This window comes from Ciconia boyciana, chromosome 20, assembly GCF_034638445.1.
Source record: "Ciconia boyciana chromosome 20, ASM3463844v1, whole genome shotgun sequence".
Classification (NCBI taxonomy): Eukaryota; Metazoa; Chordata; class Aves; order Ciconiiformes; family Ciconiidae; genus Ciconia; species Ciconia boyciana.
The window spans coordinates 5,076,268-5,101,213 of NC_132953.1; the positions used below are offsets into that span (position 1 = coordinate 5,076,268).

At 39.7% G+C, this 24,946-nt stretch overlaps 1 protein-coding gene across 4 annotated transcripts in view; it reads right to left on the reverse strand.

Annotated features, from left to right (window-relative positions):
• Positions 1–24,946, reverse strand: part of ARHGEF12 (Rho guanine nucleotide exchange factor 12) — an 81,646-nt gene that overhangs the window by 22,642 nt on the left and 34,058 nt on the right. Inside the window, exons 2-24 of one of the 4 annotated variants that reach the window (XM_072884822.1) lie at positions 24,832–24,855; positions 24,001–24,089; positions 22,332–22,388; positions 14,889–14,987; positions 14,373–14,422; positions 13,464–13,521; positions 12,564–12,742; positions 11,884–11,961; positions 11,147–11,266; positions 10,385–10,519; positions 8,740–8,811; positions 7,860–7,952; positions 7,136–7,246; positions 6,631–6,729; positions 5,989–6,031; positions 5,474–5,579; positions 4,509–4,646; positions 3,974–4,006; positions 3,086–3,203; positions 1,872–1,977; positions 1,431–1,643; positions 838–967; positions 490–525 (exon numbers count right to left, since the gene is read on the reverse strand). In XM_072884822.1, coding sequence (XP_072740923.1) covers positions 490–525; positions 838–967; positions 1,431–1,643; positions 1,872–1,977; positions 3,086–3,203; positions 3,974–4,006; positions 4,509–4,646; positions 5,474–5,579; positions 5,989–6,031; positions 6,631–6,729; positions 7,136–7,246; positions 7,860–7,952; positions 8,740–8,811; positions 10,385–10,519; positions 11,147–11,266; positions 11,884–11,961; positions 12,564–12,742; positions 13,464–13,521; positions 14,373–14,422; positions 14,889–14,987; positions 22,332–22,388; positions 24,001–24,089; positions 24,832–24,855 — 2,187 coding nt within the window. The remainder of the gene's footprint in view (positions 1–489; positions 526–837; positions 968–1,430; positions 1,644–1,871; positions 1,978–3,085; positions 3,204–3,973; positions 4,007–4,508; positions 4,647–5,473; positions 5,580–5,988; positions 6,032–6,630; positions 6,730–7,135; positions 7,247–7,859; positions 7,953–8,739; positions 8,812–10,384; positions 10,520–11,146; positions 11,267–11,883; positions 11,962–12,563; positions 12,743–13,463; positions 13,522–14,372; positions 14,423–14,888; positions 14,988–22,331; positions 22,389–24,000; positions 24,090–24,831; positions 24,856–24,946) is intronic. The other 3 variants (XM_072884823.1, XM_072884824.1, XM_072884825.1) reach the window with 3 other exon arrangements.

Genomic DNA, 24,946 nt, shown 5'->3' on the forward strand with positions numbered 1-24,946 from the left:
TATATGCACATTTTCTAATTTTGCCCTTCACAGAACAACTAAGTGAATATCTGTTCTTACAGTATTTCCATAACCCTCCTTTTAATGACACAGATGATATTTGACTTCAAGCAAATTATTTTAAGTCGGTGAAAGGGCAGGTTACAATTTCTTTCATCCATCTAGCTGCAGATACAGAGCTAACAGCAACACACAGATTTAAAAAGAAAACATGGAAGTCTCAACTCCCTAACCCATCAATTGAAATCAGTAGATGCAACAATCACTATACTTCACTCACAGATCAAAGGGCTTATCTGCATGAGATTCACTCCACCTGTCCTATATAAGCACACCAGTGTCATTTCATATATGCATTATTTAAGAAAAGGAAAGATCATGCAGACAATTGTACTGGCTCAGAACAACGAACACTACTGCATTCTACTCTATAACCTATTAAAATCTCAACAAATTCAGTGAAGTTCAAACATTCATAAGCATACTCACTTGCGAAAAGGCTTTGGTGTTCCCATGTCAACCACTCTGCAAAGAACAAATGGAATTATTAGGGAAGCTTACGCGAGAATTTCACCCTACTCAGACCTTCAGGATAACTTCAGAGTAAAGGCCTAACCTCCTAACTAGAACATTGTGTCCATCTGTCTGCCTCACCCTCCTGATACATAGAGAGTTTTCTAGTACTACCATAGTAGCAGACACAGACCAGCATTTCCTACTTCTACCAATAATGTTTAATACAAATGATGTTACTAATAGTTTTAGAGACTCGGCTTCAACAGCCATTGTCATATCAACTCTCTTCCAAGGCTCAAGCACCCAGGGTACCATAGTTACCTCTCTGATTCTCCCTCCTCCTCCTGCAAGTTTTCCAAAGGAGATGGGAATTCAAAGGTATTATTAGGTGTGCGGGGTGTGCCATCCATACAGTCATTAGCAGGTGGAGCTTCTCCAGTCTGCCTCAAACCTAAACAGAGAATGAGTACGAAATGTCAAGAACCGTACCAAATTAGAGTACATCACAGAACTCCACAGCTTCTTCATAGCCTCTTGATTCACAGCCTCATTTCACCTTAGAGCTGGAGGAACTGAATTCCTAGGCTGGTAAGAAAAATCTCAGTGACAAGTGTTTCCAGATGACACTGACTTGTGCTTACAAAAGCAGGCACCTGAGACTGTTCTTTTTTCCTGTAAGATGATCCAATGCCACAGTGATAGAACCCATCTAACAACAATTTCTGGCCATGACAAGATTTCCTAATTTGAATGAGAGACTAAGTCAGAAAAGATGACTAAGCACCGAGGAAGATCATGTCTAATGACATAAAAACATTTCCTAATTTGTCAAGTTTGTTGCATCAGAACTGTGCTTTGCATATCCCGTTCACAACACAATCTTTAATCATTCTTCTTTGCTAGCATTGTCCTACCTGTTTCACTGTCCTTGCTTCCCTCTGGAGAGGAAAAGGGACCCATTGCCAAAGGAGACATTGGGTTGGCAGGTGGGTACGGCGTATCTGTTCCATCACTGGAGGACCCACTCTGGCGCATCTTGCTAGAATCTGGCGGCTCTGGGCTAACAGAAGATGCTGTAGGTAAGTGCTTTGGATGGCGGGGCTTCTGCATTTCCATGGCTCTGCCAACTAAACAAACACAGAGCCATTATATTGCTGAAAGAGTTTTTACCTGTTTTCAGCAATGAAGAGAGGAAGCATTTCAGGACAAAATTCGGTTTGTGTGTCTTCAAAAACATGTTTTAAAAACAAAAAGTTTACTGAGTCTTTTTAGCACGGATTTTTAAAAGACAGCAGGGACTTTATCTGGCTTTTGGACTAATAGTTAGGGAACATATATTTCCTTATCTGACATACTTGCACTGCTATCATGTCGACTCGGTCTCCTCGGTGGGCCCAGAATATTAGGAAAGCCTCTTCTCTTTCCTTTTTCCTCTCCTTCTTTCTCTTTCTTGATACTTTGCTGCAGTTAATATACGACAAAGAAAAGCAAAGCAAACAGATCACTCATTTCTTCAAATTCAGTTATTTACTGAGATATTTACTAATGCTTTAAAACTGCAGGAGTTCGGTACAAGAGAATTTTATTTCTAACAAGTTATTGAGAGGTCAACATCCTGCAGCATCAGCGGCAAAGACAGCCTAGAGACAGACTACGAGTGGTGCGTAACAGGGTTAGCAGCAGGGAGCCACAGCATCTTAAGAGACACATCTGTTATAAGCAAAAACTCACACACCCTGTTTTTAACTTAGCAGGAGCTAAAAACCACTCTCCTCCCTAGGGTAAGAGACCAATTTACAGCGACCAGTAGCACCTTGTTTCTCTAAGGCACAACATCTTGTGACTCCAAACCTCCACAAGCACAGAGACTCTAATATGAGAGAGAGAAATACAACTTATCTCACCACTTCAGAAAGGTTGCAAACGCTTGAGCTAACCTTTTCACACTGTCAGTGCAGAACTGCTTGTAACAGTCTTAACATTTCAAAGGAAGCTGGAACAATGACGAAAATAAGTAGCTACTGTGACCAGATACACCCCCACACTGTGGGATACAACTGAACACACCCACAGAGATGGAGTTTTGGTGGAAAAATTCATTATATAACTGGGACAGTGTGGGTGGCAGGAAGAGTAGCTTTCCTGCATCATGAAGCATGAGTTTTTGGACAAGTTTCTCAAGAAGAAAACTAAAGTATACAGGCCAACAGCCTGATTAGCCTTAATGAGATCCTCAAGTGATTCAAGGTTGTATTATATGAAACATTTCTCACCCAAAGTTTTAATAAGGCTAGAACCGTGAAAAACAAGCAGTTGGAATTCAGGCATACAGATAAAGGAAGAAAGAAGGCAACTCATTTCTAATTCACATGTCTGAAAACATATGTAGACCCAATTGCAACTGTTACGTTTCCTGTGCAGCTCAGTAATCCCAGATCCTCTTGATGCAGCAATAAAGACTGTAAAATCATACCAACTTCTAACGTGTCATGCAAAAGTGGACTTTGAATTCTAATGAAGCACCCATGCCTGGCGGCTTTAAACAAATGCACTCTGGCCACAACACTACTACCTTGATCTTTGGCAAGAAACCAATACGGCCACGCTTCTGCTCCAGGTTCCGAGGTTCTTTAACTTTGACTCCCAGGTGTTTCATGTAGGTAAGGATCACATACTGCATTGTGGAACTGCCAAGTATATAAGAAAAAAAAGAAGATGAAAGGTAAGGAGAAATATATTGGGGAAAATACAATTTGTCAAGAAAATGAAAAAGGTCAAATGCAAAGGTTCTATTGAGAAATTATGTGGGTTTAGATATAAAATAACTTGAAATAACTTGGCATCTTTTTTTTTTTTTAAATATGAAACAAACTATCACAGACAATGGGGAAGTGTCACTCTCAGCCAATATCAGAATTTTTCCTCTTGTAAACAAAAGATGGAGTATATAAAAGGTGTACCAGCCTAGGAGGTAAAAATAAAATTTTGAGAATTACACAGAAGGTCCTAAAATGATATACTAAATACATATTTGAAGTCACATTATAGTTTTGACTTATGGTAAAAATAAGTCACAGTATAAGGTAAGCTTGCTGTAAAGAGTATAGCAAAAGCTACCCAGGCGGTTATATACATACAAACTGAACTGAACAAGGCAAGGTACATACAGAAAATAAATGTTAGACCACATTGAAACAGCTACAAAACAAAACCAAAAGAAACATGAACTCTCAGCGACAGTAACTTTTTCAGATATGAAACAAAGGCAACAAACTCCAGAACAAGAAGAAGTTGAGAGCAAGAGTTTGATGCTCCGAATTGAAATTAATTATGCCAGGGGATTTAGAAAATGGGAGTTTGTGGCTACAGCCAGCAGAGGGCTGTCTTGTCCTGCTCAGCAGGACAGAGAGCCAGCAGTCAAGTTCTTACTTCAGACAGCCCACACAACTTCCATTACCTCTTGTCTTCTTCCAAAGGCTGAGATGTCATCCTAAAAACAAGAAAGAATTAAAAAATGAAACTCAAAACCCAATTAACACCCAGTCATATCCACCCAGAGCATCAGCAGTTGTGTTCAAAGTGTCCTTTAGAACATTAAAAAGTCCCAGGGCGGGGGGAAGTAAACAAAAATGAAGGTTCAGCTGGGAAAATTGGATTCAGCTCACATTAAAAGAAAAAAAAAAAAGGGCTCTGAAGCTACAGGTTTCTACAACCCAGAAAAAGGACTCTGATCTAATAATGCCCAAGCTGAGAATGGAAGCATTTCCTCTGCTATTTGAACAGTAGCCTCCTTGAAAAGAGGTATTGACTTTACCTAACTGTTAGCTTACTTTTCACTATCATTACTCATACATACGTTGATAGCAAACAGGGGAAGCAATGTAAACGTAGTGATGTCAAATTGCTTCTAGTTCCCAATTCCTTTGCTCTCCTGTTGTCAGGTTCAGGATAGAACCTTTTTTACCCCCACAATTATACTTAATATTACTCACAACACTTCCTCAATTTTAGTAATAATCTGTTCTGCACATGCTCTTTCCTTCTCCACTGCATTCCGGTCACGAACTCTTTCTGCATCCAGCTTGGTTAGCTCTCCTTCTGCCAGGGTCAATCCCATACTACGTTTCTGCCTGAAAAACGGGGAGAGGGAAACATCACTTGAAATTGAATACTGACCTGTAACAAGGAAAATCAACCTCTTGAACGTCACAATGTCAAACAGGTTTCATTATTGGTTTCTGTATGAAAAAGGAGAAGTCATGACATTTCTCCATAACATTTGTGCTCACTGTAAAACATAGCTAAGAGAGCCTTCGGAGGGATAAAGTTGCATGATATTTATCAAGAGGCAGCCATTGCAAAGGTCAAGAAAAAGTAGTTACTCTTTTTGCAGCATCCCAGTCTGTGTATTTGGAGCATATACTTGAATTGAAACATTTTTAGGTATGAAGAAGCCCATTACTGAACACTTGTCTTGGTATAACATCTCATGTTGGCACAGAGCTCTTATGACTCCACATGAAAGGGCATATTAATTATCAAATTCTACTATATGCCCATCACAGCTTTCTAAAGTGGATTATTCCATGCCCGAAGGCAAGAGGGGAGGAAAAAAGCAGGAGGAAAAAAAAAAAGATATAAGCTGATTATAAACACAATTAGTAAGAAGGATTTAAATAACATCACCTAAGTAATAATATTCTGAAATTGCCTCAAATAGCTTCAAGGAATGAAGAATCCAAGCTCTAAAACGGATCTTGCAATTGATTACTTGCAACGCAAGTGTCAAAAAACATTCAAGGATTGGTCACAGGGTGACCCTGGAGGTCCTCTCCAGTGTTATCTTCCTGTTCAGTCCAAAATGAATTACTATGTCCCTCACGTTTCAACTTCCCCTGTATTGGACACGTTGACTGAGTACGAGTTAAATGAAAACTACACAGACAACTGTTGTTACCTGAAATCTTCCAGATTCCTTTGAACTTCTGGACAGACTTTATCTTGCATAGTTTGTATAAACTGGCGATGAAGCTCTTCAGGAAGGAGTTCTGGCCGCCTTCTGTCTGTAAGTGAGAAGAGTAAAGTTAATAGATTATTCTTTTGAGAACAGTCCTCTCCACCTTAGAATAAAGTCACTCACATGTATACTTTAACCCATCCAAGAGTACCCTTTTGCCTTTCACTTTCTGATAATATGAACTTCAGTGCATTAAGTGTAAGCAGCTTCGGTGACATCCACTGTCATACTAAAAAACGTACATGCCAGTGTGGCCAATGCTTCCCACCACTTACGCATTATCAGAGCACACATTATGCCCTCCCCAAGAAACATAGGAAGTATTTATTAATCTCTCCCTGTAACACATTACACCATATGTTTGAAGTAATCCCAAGTGCATTTCAGAAACTTGCTTGGACTGCCTCAACCAGTAGAAACTGCAGAAATAGATACCCAAGGCAAGAGCACCCTACCTAGTTCTAAGGAGATTTCATCTGGAACTGGAACTTTCAGATTCTGCAAAAGAGAAGACAGACTGGGAAAACATACACAACAAACACCACCCCAATAAAACACACAGTACAAAACATACAAGGAAATCCCCACAAAAGCTGAAATCATACAACCTGAACACCTGAAGGTATTAAGGGGAAGACTCCCGTCCTGAATATATATTATGTTACACAAGGATTATTTCATCTAAACATGTAGTACTAGCCTCTGCTACACTATCTGGTAGTCCAGTTCGTGACATTGAAGAAGCTTCTCATGCTTTCCAACAGACACATACATTTCCCAATCCTTGCAATAGCCACATCAATATACGCAGCAATTATTAACTAAAAGGCAATGTATAACAGCTGGAGCTTGCTTACATATCACAAAATTATTTCTCCTATCAGACAATGCATTCCCCATGATTTATCGAGTTACCAGGCATCTGAAGCTATATACCACTCATTTTTCTGTATTCACTGGTAACATTTAAACAAAAAAACTTTTTATTTTGGAGGACTTAAATAACTCCTTAGTTTTTTCCAGTTCAGGAGAGTGGAGAAAGGTAAAAGTCAACTAGCTAGATATGCTTGAAAATGAGAGAAAGCACTGGAACGTACAGCAGCTCGATCCAAGAAGAACTGGTAAAACTCAAGGAAGACACGCCGAGTCTCTTTGGAGTTGGTCTGCTTGTACAAGTCTGTGTAAAGGTAGCATAACTGTGGAAAACAGGAGGGGAAGAAATTAAGCGATACCATGAGAACTTTTCTAACACCCCTAATTCCAAGTTTTCTTTCAAATATTTCAAGGAATTCAGCATTGCTGGATTGAAACTCGTCCTAGCTACCTTCAGCCGTCTAGATTGCTCAGGTAACCTCAGCGGGGGCGGGGGGCGGGGGAAATGATGTGCTTTCAAGAGCTAAATACTTATTTGTAAGCAGCTAAATGTAAAGGAGACAGTTCTCTTCATTTATCTGAAATACTCTCATGCCTGCAGTATCTGCATTTCTCTTGTTGCCAATCCAGCCATGTCACTGACAGTGTTACAAAAGAACAAGGAGATCCTGATAGACTCCGGTTAAGACTACCAATTTGGGCCAGGGAAACAATTCCAGAACATCTTACCAATGCTGCAGGGTCAAACTGGGACACCACATGATGCAGAAGAACAGCCAGGTGAGCTGGGCGAGACTTCAGGAGCTCAATATTTTGGAAACAGCTGCATTGTCCGTTAATCTGTAGAGATACATGGAAACTATTTGAATTATTCAAGACAGCTACTGTGAGAAAAACCAAGAAGCTTTGTTCCAACAGCTTAGCTCCTCATTTGTTTAATTAAAATAAAAACTAATCGATTCCAGAACCTTTGCAATGCCATTCTAACATCCCAGGAAGAGCTTACAATAGGAACACTTCTTTTAAATACTCTCCTGAACACTGAGTACAATATAATGAAATATAATTCAGAGCAAAGGACAGCTAAAATAACTCAGAATAAATATGTCAAAAGCCACGGCAGCTATGCTGCTGTGACAATAATGCAGAACTTAATAGAAACTAAATAAGGAAAATAAAATTAAATAAGGCAAATTAATTTCTAGCAAGCTTGAAGTTATTAGAAGAAAGAAGGAGTAACAGAAAGAATCGAAGATGGCATATTGTCGTAAATTCCCCAAAAGTTTTTATTTGGCAAGGGCAACCATAACAGGAATCACATTCTCTAATTCTTAATTCACCACACAAGAACTGCTGAATAAAAACAAGTCATGGAGCACTTGTAGTTTAGGCACAGAGGAACAGAATTCTGGTTGAGGGGAAAAGGGTGGCTGAGGCTAAAAGTCATTCCCACCTGCTCCTGTTCAGTGTCAAAGTCGTCATCCTCTGCTCCGATGATCTGAGGTGGCACTCGGGATAGAGGACTTCCAACACTGGATTGGGAATCCTGGGGCAAGTGGGGAGCAAGGGAAGAGAAGGAAGAAATGTACAGTGCTATTACTCTGTCGGCACAGTAAACCTTCTTTACCACGTTAGAGATGCTACTATCATTTTTATTCTCGTTCTCAAAACTCAGTGGAAACCCATGTGTCTTTACTCAACCTTGTCCAAGTTTGCAGTTGCAAGATCCCTTTATGAACGCTTCTCCCAAGCTGCAAGCATTCAGAAACATTAAATCAGATGATTCAAAACCAACTGTGTTATCTACAGACATGAGCACACTAAGCATATGGTATATGAAAAATGCCACCTTAGTACAAATGGAGAAATATGACTTTGGAAAGTCAAGCAGATGAGGGGAAAAATACTTCAGAAGTCACCCAAAGAAGGAAAATAATACGTTCAGATAGGTCTGCACTTTCTGCTATGTTCCAATTTTACCTGCTCTTGAGGCCATCCCTGATAATGCCAGCCTTGTAACAACTAAATGTCCTAAAGAAAAGACTGTTTCATTTACTTCTGGACTCAAGGAATAAAATGTGTACAACTGCTCTACCTATTTTAGGTCCAGCTGTTTTACTGCTTATTATATATTTCTCGCCTCTAAATGGGCCAGCTCTTAAGCTCCATAAACATTTACTCAGCTAATTAACTTTCCCTGCACAATTTTAATTGCTTTTTATTTTCTAAAGCAAAGTTTATGCATACTCCATCTAGAAAGCGGGGGAAAAACAGCAAGGTTTTAATGGGGCCATTACAGGAGATGCTGTTGTGACACTTTGTTTTGTACTCACAGTATCATGAATCTCAGACTTTTCTGGGCTCTCATCTGGATAAATCCGCTCCTTCAAGCCACTGCGAGGACTCTGGAAAAGAAGGAAGTTCAGTTCTGGTGAGTAACAGCAAATCCAGGAAAATGAGAACTGAGTAAGTTTTTCAGCCACAACAGCCAAAACTCCTTTCTCACAGAGCGAGCTGTTAAACAGCTGAGGTATGAACAGCCAAACTAAAGTGTGTGACCTACACGCATGGTTTCCAAAACAACCAAAACACAACCGAAAGCAGAAGCAGTTTCAGTAAGAAAGCTAGTGACATTGAATTAACAGTAGAGCTGTAAAATTTACTAGTGCACCTGTCATTAGCTTTTGCTGTGCTCTCTCCACCTCTTCTGACAGTTTATGTAGTACCCGTGTCGCTAGCTCTCTGATTAGCCCCTTTTCTCAACATCCCCTCTGAAGAGGCAGCTCCCAGCAATGGGCTCAGTATTCCAGGTGTAGTCTCACCAGTACCCAGCAGAAGGGGCCAGTAACTTCCCCCCACCTGCTGGCAATCCTCTTTCCCATGTAGCCCAGAAGACACTCGGCTTTATTTGCAAAAAGCACATGCTGTTGGCTCATCTTCAGTGTGTCCACAGTAACACCCGTGTCTTTTCAGCTAGGCCGCTGCGCAGCCTGTTGGGTTTTCAGCCCGTATCGATGCATGGAGTTATTTCACCCCAGCTGTAGAACTCTGGACTTGTTGTTAAACTTCAAGACATTTCTATTGCCCCCAATCCTTAAGTTTCTCAGGGTCACTTTGGATTGAAAAGCTTGAATGTTTGGTGTGTCAACCACCTCCAGTGATCAAATACCATCCACAATACTGACAGGATTAAGGTTATTAGGAAGATAGCTATGAATTTTGTTCTGCATTTATTATATACAAACATGAGTGATATCTAGTCAGATCTGGAATTGGAGGAGGAATGTTTCAAAATAGAATAATGCATGTTCACATTTTGGAGGTATATCTGACCCACCTTCCTTTCACTTCCGACTGCTAGTACAAATTTAGCTCCTATACCCTTAAGTTAAACAACAAACTTAGGCCAAAACCCAAGCACAGAGTCTCAGTGCCTCGGCACTAATCAGATACTAACTTAATTAAGGATTAGATGCTAAGGCACTCCAATAGGGAGACCATATGAGCATACAGATTGATAACCAATGAGTGAACAGACTAAGAGCCTTTACTATTGGCAATAATTGAAGCTTATTTGGTAGAAGCAAGGCTCTTCCCCACTTTCACAGCTACCGCAATTGGAACATTACCATACTCTTAAAAGATGCTCTAATTGGCATCTCTGAATTCTGAGAAAGATGCTGGCATCCATCTTTCTTTGTCTGGTTACAGGGATTGTGCCAGGAAAATCTAATCCTGAATAAAAACCCAAAACCCACATTATTTCTTTCCCAGTCCCTAATGGAAGACCAATATAGTAATCTTCCTCAGGGAAATATTTTTGGTGTGTAGTGAGAAGCCTATTCTAGTAATACACAGTGTTACTGAGACAGAATACATATGTATGATACACAGGACAACACAAACATAAAAAATCTCCACAAGAAAACCAAATCTCAAAGGTATAGAAGCAAAGCCACAGCGCTGTTAAAGACTCACATCAGCAATGTCACTGTTTGGTCGGGAGGGGCTGTCACCACTGTAATCCAGTTTGCTCACACAATCCCCGCTCTCTGCCTCCACTTCACTGATCTGCAGTGATTCCATCACAGACCTGGAGGACAAGACTCCATCCTAAAAAGATAAAGTGAGTTGAGAGACAGCACAGAGCAAGTAGAATATTTCAAGAGACAATCCGCTTAAACATTAGCTGTTTCAAAGCCCAGTTAGTTCACATTATTTATAAAATATTCTTCATGTATCCAGAAAAGGCTGCAATGCTTTTCTAAGAGAAGACAACAGAAAAATCACAGCAAGTTTTCAGGACTTATAACATTATAGGCAGAGGAAAAAGGGGAAAAATAATATCACCTACATTTTTTTTTTCAAAAGCAAAAGCAAAGCTGTTTTAAGCTTCCAGTTACTCATTCTCCACTGTGAGAATTACTTCACAGGTTTCTTTTAAGTTGGATTGACAGACAGAGTAATAAACACACCACAGTTTGCACTTACTGTTTTAAAAGCAGTTTTTCACAGATGGTTTAGAAGTCCATTGTTAAGTCTACTTCATATACTGACGTTACACTGGATTGCTTGACAGCCTCTGCAAGCCTAATTACAAGTCTCAACTCTAGAGGGTGCAATTTGCCTGTACAAGCACCGAAGAGCATGGCAGGGAACTCCTGCTTGCCCAGAACACCATCATCTCCCAAGAATTTTCACCCAGAACACACAAGAGAGAAGCCTGACACATTCCGTTACCTGAGTACAGCCTGTGGCTTTGGACAACTGCTCTTGCAGCTGAGGAATGTGCTTCTTTGTTTCCTGTATCTCTTTGAGCAGTCGTGTGGTGGGTGATCGGCTATACTCTTCTTGCAGAGACTGAAAAATAATTTCATGAGCTTTCACTCAGTATCTCCTCAATATCAAAGCTTAGAACTACAACCTACTACTAATCTTCATTCCATTTACACATTTTAAATAATAAACAGCACATTTGCACACCTACCAAGAAGATGCTACAGAATGTCCATTTTATATAGCTCTCCTCTCTTTCTCTCCTGTGCCATATGAAAACAACTGCATTCTAGAGATTAATTGAAAATCCCAGCCACATTGAACGTACAGTTGAAGGTACAATAACTCAGCACCACCACGTGCCAATTGTTGCTCCTAGTGAGAAATGGCTCGCTCTCTCAGTAAGAGTCAAAGATGCTTATTTGCCCAAGGATTAGATCAGATTGACAGATATGTACATTTCCACTTCAGAAAGCTCCCACAATTTTTCTTCTTACTCTGTCAAGGATTAAAAACTCAAGAGCTGATCAGTAAGAGTGAATGGATCTCTGGTGTTAGGCCACTATATAGAAAAGCTAAGCTGAAACACAAGCTATGCAAGGGAATGTTGGACGATGCTACTAAGTAGTGATTCAACAACTGATCTTTGCATTTGCATCATACTTTCCTCCACCCCTCTCAAACTCATGCAACTCCAGTACCTGCAGCCGCTCCTGCTCTTTCTGTAGCATCTTTCTCAGAATCTCCACCTTCTGGTTGTGGACAATATTATTCTCCTCCTAGAAAATACGGAGAGATTAAGAGTCGTGTTTTTTGGTGGAGCTGAGAAGAAAGATAAGGAAAATGGATATGCCCACTTTTTATCTACTTCCGAAACATGGGCTCTAAAAAGCCCTACAAGAAGCAATTCAAGTTTCTAAATCCTACCCTATGCATTCTTTCCTACTATTAAACATAGCTATCAACACTTAAAAAAAAAAAAAATTAGACAGACCAGAAGTGTTTGCTTATTTGCTTTCCCTACTCTTCTTTGCCACATGTCTTCACACTTTACAATCCACTTTTTAATAGAAATTACAGCATGACTGGCTTGGACCAAACAATGTATAAACTCACATCATGCAAATTGCAGTGTATCTCAAAGACAACCTGTGAATAACCCCTCAACTGTCTTTCTATGTATCTCAGATGGGACTGGACATTTTCACTTGCAAAATGTTTTTCCCCATGTGATTAAATGCCCACTGGGTGGCAGGATAATCCAACTCCAATTTGTGATTTGTGCAAGAAGCATAAAACAATTCAAGAAAAAAAAAAAATACACGACTACATTTCTTCCACTGCTACGCTGGTACTTTGGAAAGGGAGCTTTAAATCTTACCCCCACAAGCACTGGGCTAGTAATCCTTTCTGCATTTCCTGATGTGCCAGGCGAATGGGGAGATGTCATGACGGGAGACATATGCCCAAATGCTGCCAGATCCACTTCAGAATCAGCTAATGGAATCTGGGGCGACCCCGGTGGGCGCCCCTGAACAGTGAGAGCTACATAGGAACCCGCTGCAGGAAGAACAAGAACAATTCACATTTCAGATACACTTGCAGATTTCTATGGTTGCTGTTTCTCTGGTTGCCATTTTGCCCTAGAGACAAAACTCAGACCATTCTCCACCCATTCGTTCTTCAAAACTCAGAGAACCTGAGAGCACTGTCAGCTGTGTTTTAGAAATCTCTGTTTAAATTTCAGGTAATCCAAAAACTTTCATGATAATTATCCTTAAGAAAAGCACGCAATCCAATTTCTAGGCTATCAGGTTACATTTACCAGGTTGCATTTACAGTATACATATGCTCATGCCACAAAATAAACTGTGCTAGGGTGGAAGGAACCACTACATCTTCTTCCTTGTACAAGAAAAATCAACCAAAAATGCACTTCCTTTAGAAACAGTAGTAGTAATCTACATTAAGAGTGCCTGAATAGCTACAGTATTTAAGGTGGAATCAAAAGATGGGAAGATGCGTAGGCAAGGTTTGATGGTAACTTCGAACATCAAGCTAAGGAGAAACTGCAAAGTATGTATCGGCTCTAGTCTGAGATGTCAAAACTACCTCAATTTCATGTCACTGTTTCATACACACCCCTTATCTCTCAGCACGGGGCATGGATAGACCTTGTCCTTGTCACTTGATAGCTGAATTGGTCATTGATCCTTTAAAATTATGCCTTTCATGCTTTAAGGGAGCACAGTGACAAAAATAGTAACCTGCCTTTACTTACACTTGATCAGCTTTACCACCTCCAAATGGTTTGAGTGTGTTACAAGAGTGCCATTCACCTGGGGGTAGGGAGGAAGAGAAAGTTAGCAGTGTTTAGCTACTGATTTCCAACCAAAGGTACCCACACATTACACAATAAGCACACAGAATGAGAAACGATTTTTTTTTTGTCCCCCCCATCTCCATTACTATGTCTTTCAAGACACTAACAGATAAACATTTTATCCTTCTAACAGTTTATCTCAGTGAGCAGAGCCCTGCAAAAAGAAAACTATACACACACACCCCAAAGAAAACCAAGCAACCAAAGGAAAAAAAAAAAAAAAAAAGCAATCCACCCCTGACTAGGCAGAAAAAAAATCAGGACAGCTAATTTAATTCATCAGTTTAAATGCCTAGTTGAAATCCCAGCTCTATCTGTGTCATTAGCTGCTGTAGCACAACCATTATTTTGCAGCAATAGTTTATATAGTCTTTTTAGTTACTGATTTGATTTCTTAGTTGTTTGGGACTAAAAGAGAACACTGATCTGGGGGCAGTTAGGGGAAAAACAACAATCCAAGACGACTATTTTTTTTTTTTTTTTACAGGTAATTATTAATAACTCTCTGTTCCTTCTTTCCCCTGCCACTTCTGTTTTTATTGTATGTGTGATACTTGAACCTTGTAGGATGCTGAACTCGCCCATAAAGTTCTGAAATGAGAGTGATCTTCACAACAAAACTTAACATTCAGCAGTGGGCTTTCAGTGGTTACTGTTCTGGTATCCCCAGAATATAGAAACTTAGACCATTCCTCTATCCCAAAGGCAAATGCAAACATCACAGCAGACATACCAATAACATTCTTTCAGGGAAAGAGCTCATTTAATACAAAGGATCTATTTCTCTGATGATTTGAATGCCCTTACCTTGATAATTCTATCACCTGTTTGCACTCCAGCCCGCATGGCTGCTCCATCTAGAGAGGCAAGAAATCATTTAGTTCCAATTTCAGTAGAGACATTTAAAGCAAGAATGGTTTAAGCACTTCCGTAGTTCCACGCAAAGCTACTTCCCACACTCACCCAAGCTTCCTCTGTCTCCATCAGATTAAAATCTCTACATATCTAGACTAGAGCAGTTCTGTCCTCATTTTACAGTGGATACATCAAGCTGCAATCCCACCACGTTTCAAAGGTGTCATTTACTACCTCTCAGATGCAAGAGGTCAGCTTCCAAATACATCAGACACTGAGGAGGTGATTCACTGCATCCCAGCAGTGCAACGCTCTTTGTCCTTGCACATCTATTCCAAAGCTACAGCCATCCCACCCGTGAGGAAAGCATTTGGAGTTTTCTCCTCCAGCTCACGCACATGTTTCTTTGATTCACATGAAAACCCTCCAGGCTGCTCTCTGGCTAGCACATTTAGCAAGTCTGCTTACCTTCTTTGACGGACTGCACGAAGACTGGATTGTCTCCACTGACTGTCAGCCCAAATCCGTTTTCATCCCGTTGGATAACAACACACCGTTGAACAAGACCTGCATAAGAAAGGTGGGGAAAGGGCAGAAGAAAGAGAAGGAGAGAAATACAAAGAGATACAAGCTAGGCATCAGTCCAAAACCTTATCCTCCCAGATAATCACAGAGCACTGAAAGAAACTGGTACAATACAACACAGGGAAAAATATGAGACACAGAAACAGGGCATCAGTCCAGAAACAGATAGGAATGTCATGACAGGTCAAGCTTATTGCTTCAGTTACACAAAACAGAGATATACAATAGCAGAGATGCAGACAGCTCTGGCATATCAGACGCAACTTGAGGTAAAAGCAGCTTTTAAAGAGCAGCAGCTATGTACACGAACCAATGAGCACAATTTCCCTTTGTCTGTATTAACAGTTCTTCAAAGTACGGCACAGGGCTGTCATGTTCCAGCCCACCATTAAAAACACCAAACAACTTTTACAAGCTACTCTAAAAAAGAAGTCACAAATCTCTCAGACTAATATCAGCTGGTTGGACTAAAACAGATTTATCGATCAGGAAAAGTTCTCCCAATTCTCAGCAAAAATCTCATCTCGGGGCACCTTCCGTTCCAGATGAGAATAACGCACAGAACCAGAACAGCAGCAGTAAAGAAGCACTAGCCACACTTACTACACTGAACAAGACTCCTGAAATCAAGACCATGCTTCCCACTGAGCTACTGAAGTACAGGGTCAAAATCCCAGGAGATGCGAGTTTGAATCTGCTCCTCCTTTAACTTTCTGCATGACATCAAAGGCAACGTGTTTTGTTTCCCGGTGTTAGGATTACTCAGTATAATGTGAACATAAATACTGTTGCAGAGATAAACGTACTTAGCAGGTGCAGCATTTTGAAAAGGTCAAATGTTGTGTGTGTCCACTGTTCACCTGAAAACAAAATAAGGGAAAAACAAAACAAAACAACGCAACAGTGCTGGCATATTAATGCAGAGCACTTTCCTAGGAGCATCTACAAAAAGCCTACCACAACGGAGCCCTTATCTTGAAAAGCAACTTTAGGAACTCTGCAAAATGCTTCACGGATGTTCTTTCATTTACACAGCAGAAACTACTAGCTACTAAACACCACCCTTATTTCTAATAGCTTGCTTTGCTTCTTCATTTCTAAACCCACATCAAGCAAAATTCTTACACCAGCGTCTTGAGAAAGAATTGGAGTTCTCCACAATCAGACACCAAAATTATAGCAGTTTCGTGTAGTATGGAGGGAGCAAAGGGAATCGTGAAGATGCTGTCCCAGCAAGACTGTCTTTTCTGGATTAATTTTTAAGGAATGAATTGTAACAGAGTGTGGAGTCATACCCATGTCTTAAATTACTCTCGCACCACTACAGCTCCTTTCACTTCTCTGGAGCAACTCCTAATGGAAATGAGGAGCCTCAAGTGAAAATACTGTCTGCCCAGTCAGCCCTGTTCTCCTTGAGTGTGGCACATATGAAAAATGGGTGTGGGAGTAGTGGAAAAGATTGCATTCCAGCACTTCTGCAGCAGTCTGGTCACGGTATCATATCCCAGTAACTCTCCTGCTGATAAAGTAGAAGCAAATTATGCTATACATAGCTATCTGCAGTAAGTTGATGGAATGGATGCAAGGTGAAAGCAGACAAGAGGAAAAAAATCCACCACCTTTCACACCCTCGTTATATGGTTAAGTGAAAGAACATGCCTCTCCCTTTTGTACCTCCCATTTTTCTATATGGCCAAGCTTCTTTAAGTCTCACTTCACAAGAATGATGCCCCAGGGTGGGGTGTGGGAAAGAGAACATATGCTATTTCATAAAAACAGCTCATTTTAAACCCTGCTGCCAGATGTACAGGTTTTATGAGTAAGACACTAACTAATCTTTTGACTCATAAGAACTGTCCTTGTTTAAAGGCACAGTATAGCTCTGAGTACTCATTGCTCTTTCACTTAATTTCTTTCTTTTCCAGAACCAATAACTCTTGGATCTACTGATAAGCTTCCTCCTTGAATGAACTTGATGCCAAAGCAGAGGCAATACAGTAGGAGGTGCAACATAAAATATACTCTGTAAGGTCAGTTTAAGTTCCAAGAATAATAAAGTTAACCTGTTTCACACCACAAGTCTCAATTTCACCCAAGACCACCTTTTAATTTTAGAATGGGGAGGCAATTGAAATTAGCACAACTCAAACTGAAATCAGTCCATAATTGCTTTTTCCCTGTATTTGTTCCCTTCAGACAAGAAACAGGCACTTAATCCTTCTCCTAACACAATATAAAAGGCTGGAACGAGGTTTAGGTAGGCCAGCTGAGAGATAACGTGCTTGATGGAGATACACAGCAGCTTTATAGTGATCTTACTGAAGTTATCTGAAAGTTTTCTGAAGATAATACTATTACCTGCAGAACTAGATCAGCTTTGATAGCGTTCCCTGTCTGAACCAGGTAGACCAAAAAGAGCAATCTTCAAGTGCTCTCTTTTACTCTGTTGTGAGGAAAAATTAGCAAAGAAACCCCCCAAATCTGTAATTTGCTCACTTTTGTTCTTTAAATAAAATACATTCAATTTGAAATCTACTTAGTGGTGGAACTTCAAGACCAGAGCAGCAATGTTTTCATAACCCACGTCTTGTGCCTTCAACACCTCATTAGACACTCTGCAATGGACTGAAAGGAAAGCCACAAACCACTGAGAGCCCAATGACACGCAACGTAAAGTTTTCAATAGCTGTTACCGTCACACCTGGATATCACAAGTACATACAGGAACTCTTACATTAAATTACTAAGTAAACCAACTTCACCCACTTTAATTAAAGTCTATGAGTTTGGGGCAACACTGAGGAGTCCATCTTAGCAAGTGGCATCGTGTTCCAATTCTTAGTGTTCCCTGGATGGAAATCATGAGTCATTCATTTTGAAGTATCTGACCATGATATTTCACTTTTTCCAGCTGAAGCTTAGTAAAGACTACAAGGTCAACAGAACCCATCATTGATAATACTCAAAATCAAATCAATAATAATCTTATTCCCACATTCGCTTTCACGTGACAGTATCTTGATGGCATGAAATGAGGAGACATCACTGTAACTATGCTTTAAGTACACAAAATTAGACTACATGTTCATATCTTGAGTGGATTCATAAAGTTCTGTGGAGAAAAACACCCAAATCTTAAAAAATCCTTTTTCATCCTCATGCATATTGTAATTCCCCAAGCTCCTTGGTACAGCCTCAAGCCAAGAGTACAGTAAAGCAGTTAACTGTGTGCTGTAGTTAAAAAGGTTTAAGATTAGAAATGAAAGCAGTTAGAAATTACCAGTATCAGAAAAAAGGAATTGCAAGAAAAGCTAAGACAATCAACTCTTCTATAGGTGGCACTATTTGCTCTGCAACATCATGGCTCAGTTCTCCAGCCCCATTACAAGTGTGCCTTTTGGATAACAGGGAAGGGTAAAGTCCGAACTTCTCAAGGTCACGGACACACCATGGTAAAAATGACTGTCTCAAACAGTTTTGCCAGATACGTTTCGACTGTCCAAGAGCTTCTCTAGCAAAGAGATCATCTACCACCTTCTCTTCTACAGATCCTAAAAATTTGGAAGTATTTCAATAAAATAGGAAATTTCATTTCCCTAGCAGTGCACAGCAAACAGAGCAGGGGTTCATTCTAAAAACCTGACTCACTAGAGAGAAAGGAGACATGAATTACATCTCCCATACTACAATGTAGCTTTTCCTCTGATCAAATTCTGTGGGACATGGCACGGGCGGAGACTTGTGAACTATAACCTCCCTGGAGGCATGAGGCCACAATGGGAAAATGCAGTTTAATAGAGTGATTTGAAATGAAACATTCAATAAGCAAAAGCAAACTCCTTGGAGTTTTGAGAATGTCCAAATGTTTCACTTCATTTGGGAAGCTTTATTTCCATAAAATATTTTCAGAAACCTCACTCCACAAAGTAAGTAAAACTATCACTTCTATAAAGAAAATTTCTCATGAAATTCGGAATTTCACTTAGTTCTAGTTATTACCGTGTTCTTCATACCAAATGCCATATTAGCAGCATTCTTCAAATTCTTCCACTAACCTGGTAACAGAAGTCATGTAAAGTCAGAGCAAAAACTATATTGTTTGAAATTAGTGCAGTGTATAGTGTCTTGATAAAACTGTTAATAACAATGGCACTGAATACCGTTCATAAAACAAGGCTTGGTAACCTTTCTAGAAAAAAAAAAAAACATGTCTTTTAACCATGATAAATAGGACTATCTGCTCCCATGGCAACAACACATTCAACCCCTGTGGTCGAGTGCCCCTGCACTCGCAACCCTTTCTGGCTATTATAAGGGTAGTGATGAGGGGCTCCCCAGAGTCTTTTCAGGAGTCTGGAAAAACGGTGGCCACAACGACATAAAGACACAAGGCTGACAAGAACTGCAAGAAACAAAACAGGAAGAGTAAGCTCGATTTAAAAACATCTCAACAGGGGTAAAATCTGGGGTTTGAAAACAAAAACATTTTAAAACCTGTCCCAAAGTTGGAGAGAATATGTGAAAGAGTATGTATATGGCTAGTCTAGCATTTGGGCCAGAAACTGATCGTTACTAAATAAACAGGAAGATATCCTTGGAGAGCAACCAAGTCATGGGGAAAAGGGAAGAGTAACTGATATCTCACTCACCACCCTGAAAGCTAATTTCAAGTTTAAGCTCATTTAAGAGACAAGAATTCTACTTTGAGAAACAGGTATCAAGTATTGCGGGAAGTTATGGCACTAATTAGTAAATTACAGCATATCTGAAGCTACACTCAAACTCTCTCCTGATCATCTAAATTTTGTTGAATACACAGATATGAGATAGATGGATTCATGGAAGAAAACATTGCACGCAGTTTCATGTCACTATAAATCAACTTCTGTATATCAGAACAATTTCCCTACATAACCACTCTGCCACCCTCAAGCCACTCATATACTTCAAGAAATTCTGGTCTCTTGCTCCTTAATGAAGAATTTCAAGAGGTAAGAACAAACACATACACAGAAGCCACACCTTTTCCTGTTATCATCCAAGACTTTTCTATTTTTCACTTTCCAATGGCTAGCCAAAGAAAGAGCCAGCTAACATCCAGTCACCAGCGAGAAAAATATCAGTACAGTATTTCTACTTGTAGGTTTTTAAATAGTTTGGTCCCATTCAAAGCAAACAGCAGACTTCTCTACACATACCACAGAACCTGGGAGAAGTAGAGGGTAGAGACAAAAGGCAGGGCAACGTCTAACATGGCAAAGGCCACTGGAAAGGAAGGATGAGTGGAAACTGCTCCCATAGATACTGGACATGGATAGAGCATCTGCAGGAAGCTTTGAGGGAAGTAAAGGCTTACGTTAGGAAGTCATGTTTCTTTCTACCATACATGAAAAACCAGGACACTGTACAGACTGAAGGAGAAGTATAAACACAGATACATTCCATCAAGCATACCAAATGTTTCCTGTAATTAACCTACAATAGTTTGACAGCACCTCCAGTATATTATGTCTAAGCAGCATTAGGCAAAAATTAATGCAGGTTCAAGACATAGGGATCTAGTCAACCTGACTGCACTGTCACTAACCAGCATCTACCTGGCAAGGGGAAGAACTGGTCAAGGCTTCAACACAAGCTCATCAGAAGCATCATCCCAAAATATATGCTTTTGAAGCAGGCTATTTCCCTGTTCATTCTCTCCGAGCATGGGAGGAAGACATACAAGCTGCAGCAAGCCAGGTCTCACTAAGACAGGTTTCCAGCTCTACTGAAGCAAATCAAGGCACTCTCAAAACCTGTTTACAGTTTCTGAGGACGAGTCTCACACCCTGAGGAACATGACTGTCATATTACTTTTTTTTTTTAAAAAAAAAAAAAAAAAAGCATGCAATTCAAAATTCCAGGGAAAGTTAAGAGATCTCATTTTCACGGAAGGAACAGATCACACCTCCCTAAACTGCACCAACTAAAGAGCTTTTGCTAACATGCCTATGTTGGTTTAGAAGGAACTCTTCAGGGTTGGTGGGTTTTGGGTTTGGGGTTGTTTTTGCTTTTATTTTTTAATGTTCCTTATAACCAGAGCTATGACAGAATCATTTTGTATTACATAGGTGGTTTAAGAATTTGGATCACAGCCATTAACTCCTGGCAGTTTTATTCTAGTAGAATGATAAAGCTGATACTGGAACAGTCATCGCATCTGTCCAAAAGCCCACAGCAGGTTATGCAGCAAGCAATTTTCTCTATACAGAAAAATCAGAAAGTATCACAGACAGTTTTAAATATCAAGAAAAAAAAAAAACAGGAAAGGAAAAGAAAGGCAACCCATGGCTGGAGTCAAGACATTGCTGGACATGCACACTTAGAAACATGAAATGTAGTGGTACTGGGCAGATTCAGCCTAGGTCCAAGGGTCTGAAGAAGCTATTAGGATCCAAAAAAGACCACCCACCAACTTGTGAGAACTTATTACCTTTTAGTTTCTAAGATATAAGTGCAAATCTCTTTAGCGATTGGAAATTCAACAAGTCATTAACATAAAGTAGGATGAAGAGGGTGTCACAGCCTGAAGACTGACATATCTGATGTAAGCTAAAGAAGGAGGATGAGCAAACAGGCTGTATTTGGTAGACATTCTTTCCAACAGCACCCATCATGGTATACTGACAACATAATGATGTGCAGGGCTACTCCTATCCCAAACTGTTATATGCCAATTTGTTCCATTCCACAAGCTCACAACACAGTAGTAATACACAACAATAAAGGACTGCCACGGAAGTTACTCCCTCTTCAGAACGAAAAATGGTGAAGTTCATACTCTTACATTTTTTGAAATTATTTACAGATACATTTTTCCACTTTGTGAAACATGAAAAGGAACTAGCACGAGATCCTCTACAAATAATGCAAAAAGATGAATTGCTGGCTCATCCAGATTAACCTCCACAGTTAGAGCACAACACAGACTTTTCTACAACCACAAAAACTCTTCTTGAGTCCAGCAAGAGCTGTCCCCTCACACAATGCCAAAAATACTTAGTGGCACAAGATCTCCAAGAATGGCAGCCCCAGCAAGTTTTCCCAACTATTAATAGATAATGGGAGAATCCAGGTGACAGCCTATGCTTACCAGGTACAGGTTAGTTCCAGCCACTACAAAAACTACAAGCCGATACACTGAAGCAACATTTAAACCCAGTTTCCCACTCCCTGCTGCAGAGCCAACCATGCGGATCATGTAACGGATAAAAGCCTTGGGTGCACAGACAGAAAGCATGGAGCAGACTGCAAAGGTGCAAGGCCGCAGCAGCTGCTTTAGCTTACCATATGTCTCGGATCTACTCTCCTCCGAACTAGACTTTGTCTTCTTGGAGGAGCTATCTGCACGAGAGCAGGAGAAAAGGAGAGAGAGATATAGAAAATATGGAGACCAAACATGAGAAAAAAAAAACTTCATGAAAAACACAGACTGATTTATTAGGTTAAATCGTGCAAAACACAAATAAGATGTGAACAAAACACAGGTGAAACACTTGGAATAAGGGGTGAATAATATGAGCATGAAGACACAGGTAACACTACAAAGAAACTATCACAGAATCTAAGACACAATAACAGAAGTTCTCTGCGATAAACTACAGAAAGTATTCTGGATAAAAAACAGTCCAAGCATAGAAACTCTGGTAATGTTTATCTCCAGAGTAAGTAATCAACATATGCATAGTAGTTCAGCATTCTCAATTCACCCCTTAAAAAGAAAGGAATTTTATGAAGGCTATAGTACAGAGTTCATCTATCAGACCAGATCGCAAGCATCATAAGAGTGGTGCCAGGTAACAGCTCTCAAAATTGGAATGACTTTCATCAAATTAAGATTAGAAGATTCCTCAAGTTTGCTTCTGAAGAAAACAAATTCCTTCTACAAAACAGGTTAATAGCCTGAGACCTCCCCTGACCTACCCCAATCTGAAATAATTTTATATTACCTATTCCCAAGGACAAAGGAAAAGAAGAGAAGCACTAATTCAGGTTTTCCCCCTCACAATAATTTTTTTTTTTTTTTTTTTAATTAAAACGGGCTTTTAATGTCTGTTTATTTTGTGCACACTAGGAAGGAGTCATGCAGCTAGTGGCAGAAAGCATTAACGAACAGGACGGTTTATAAACATCAGCTTCAAATGTCTTGTGCAAAAACACATTCTACAAGTTCTACCACCTTTACATTCAACTCTCATCTCTTCCACAAGCCCCAGGGGAAAGACTGGACTACATAGCAGAATGCACAGACATGAAAAACGCACATTGCATGGGGCCAGGAGGCTCAGACAAGAGCCTGTCATGCATTTCATGAACATACACAGTAGTCACTGGGTTAGTGTTTCAGAGAGAGAATGAAGAATCCCTGCATGCATCCTAATTTCCAAAACAGCACTGGACAGGCTTACCAAATTGACCCAGATTTAACCTTTTGGAAGTTTAAAAAATAGGATAGCATATCCTTTAAAAATAGACATTTATCTTAAAATATATCATGTTGGAAAGTACAAATTCGCTTTACAAGTGACAGAGATGGATAAAAATCCACTAAGGCTCAAAAAGAACCCCAACAAGGAATACCAGCCTTAGTCAAGCCTATGTCTCCAATTTCACACTTCGACTAAAACAGCCAAAAGAACTACTCACAACTAATTACAGTATTTGCCTCCTGAAATTTCAGACTGACTTTTCTGAAAGAGGTAGTTATAATTATTCACTGATACCACTAATCTAGGTTTATTCTTGCACAGTTAACAGCTGCTTTGTAGATGAGGATGTTTAAAAGCAAGCCCATATTCATTTCAATGCCCACATGCTTCAAAAAGGCTTTACAATCGCAGAACAACGCAACTCTGGAAACCACATTTGTTGACACATTAAAATCATTTTTATTCCGATCCCCAGTACTTTTCAAATTGAAGTCTAGATTTTCACCTGTGAAGTCTTAGGACTTTACCTGTCGGATCAAAGTCGTGCGTACTACTGCAGCGTTCAACCTTCTGTTTCTTGTCAGCTGGAGACTCTCTGCTCAGAATGCTGCCGTGTCTGTGTCAAACCAAAGCAAAGAATCCTGACTACCGTACCACAGAAGCATTACCTAACTGGTGAAGCTCTCGGAAATAACCTTAGCTAGTTCTCTTTGCTAACAAAGAATTCAGATTTTAGAAGTCCACATTAAGTTCACCTAAAAAAATGTATTCCCAGACTGAATTCAAGTGGAAAAATTACCTCTTCTCAGAATCTTTGGGAGTGTACCCAAGGTTTTAGAAACAGTCTCATTAACCTTTGAAATTAGTAACAGCAAGTACATTCTCTTTATCATTCAACACCAGGCCATATTTTATTTTAAAAGCAAAATAAATGTAAGTTACATAAAACTGAAAAACTTCCTGAAATCTTAACTCTACCTCCTCTCCCAGAAAACCTTAAATATCTGCATATGCAAAAATTAAAGATTTAGAATACCACCCCCACCAAAGGAAGTGTCTGTACATCATACACCAACACAGTGTCACTTTCTCCAACCATCTCAAATCTCAGGTAAGACGACCACCACTGTATGTAACAGAAATGCAAATAGTAACACCATGCCATCCACTTTAAGTACACTACCAACTATATTTTTGGCACCCTGTCCCAATCTGGATATTAATTTCCTCACATCTGTAATGGGTATTGCTATCTGTGGTTGTACATATTTTTTTTTTCCTTTTAAAAGCATTCCTCCTTCAAAAATGCTGTATTGTAATTTGCAATACAGATAAACAGTCAAACATCAGTAACTCACCTTGTAGGTTTTTTGAGAGGAAACCTGAAAAGAAGAAAGAACATATGTTTAATGAACTTTTTTTGTTTCTCAATATTATGTTTGATATTAACACTAATGCTTAAATACAAACAGT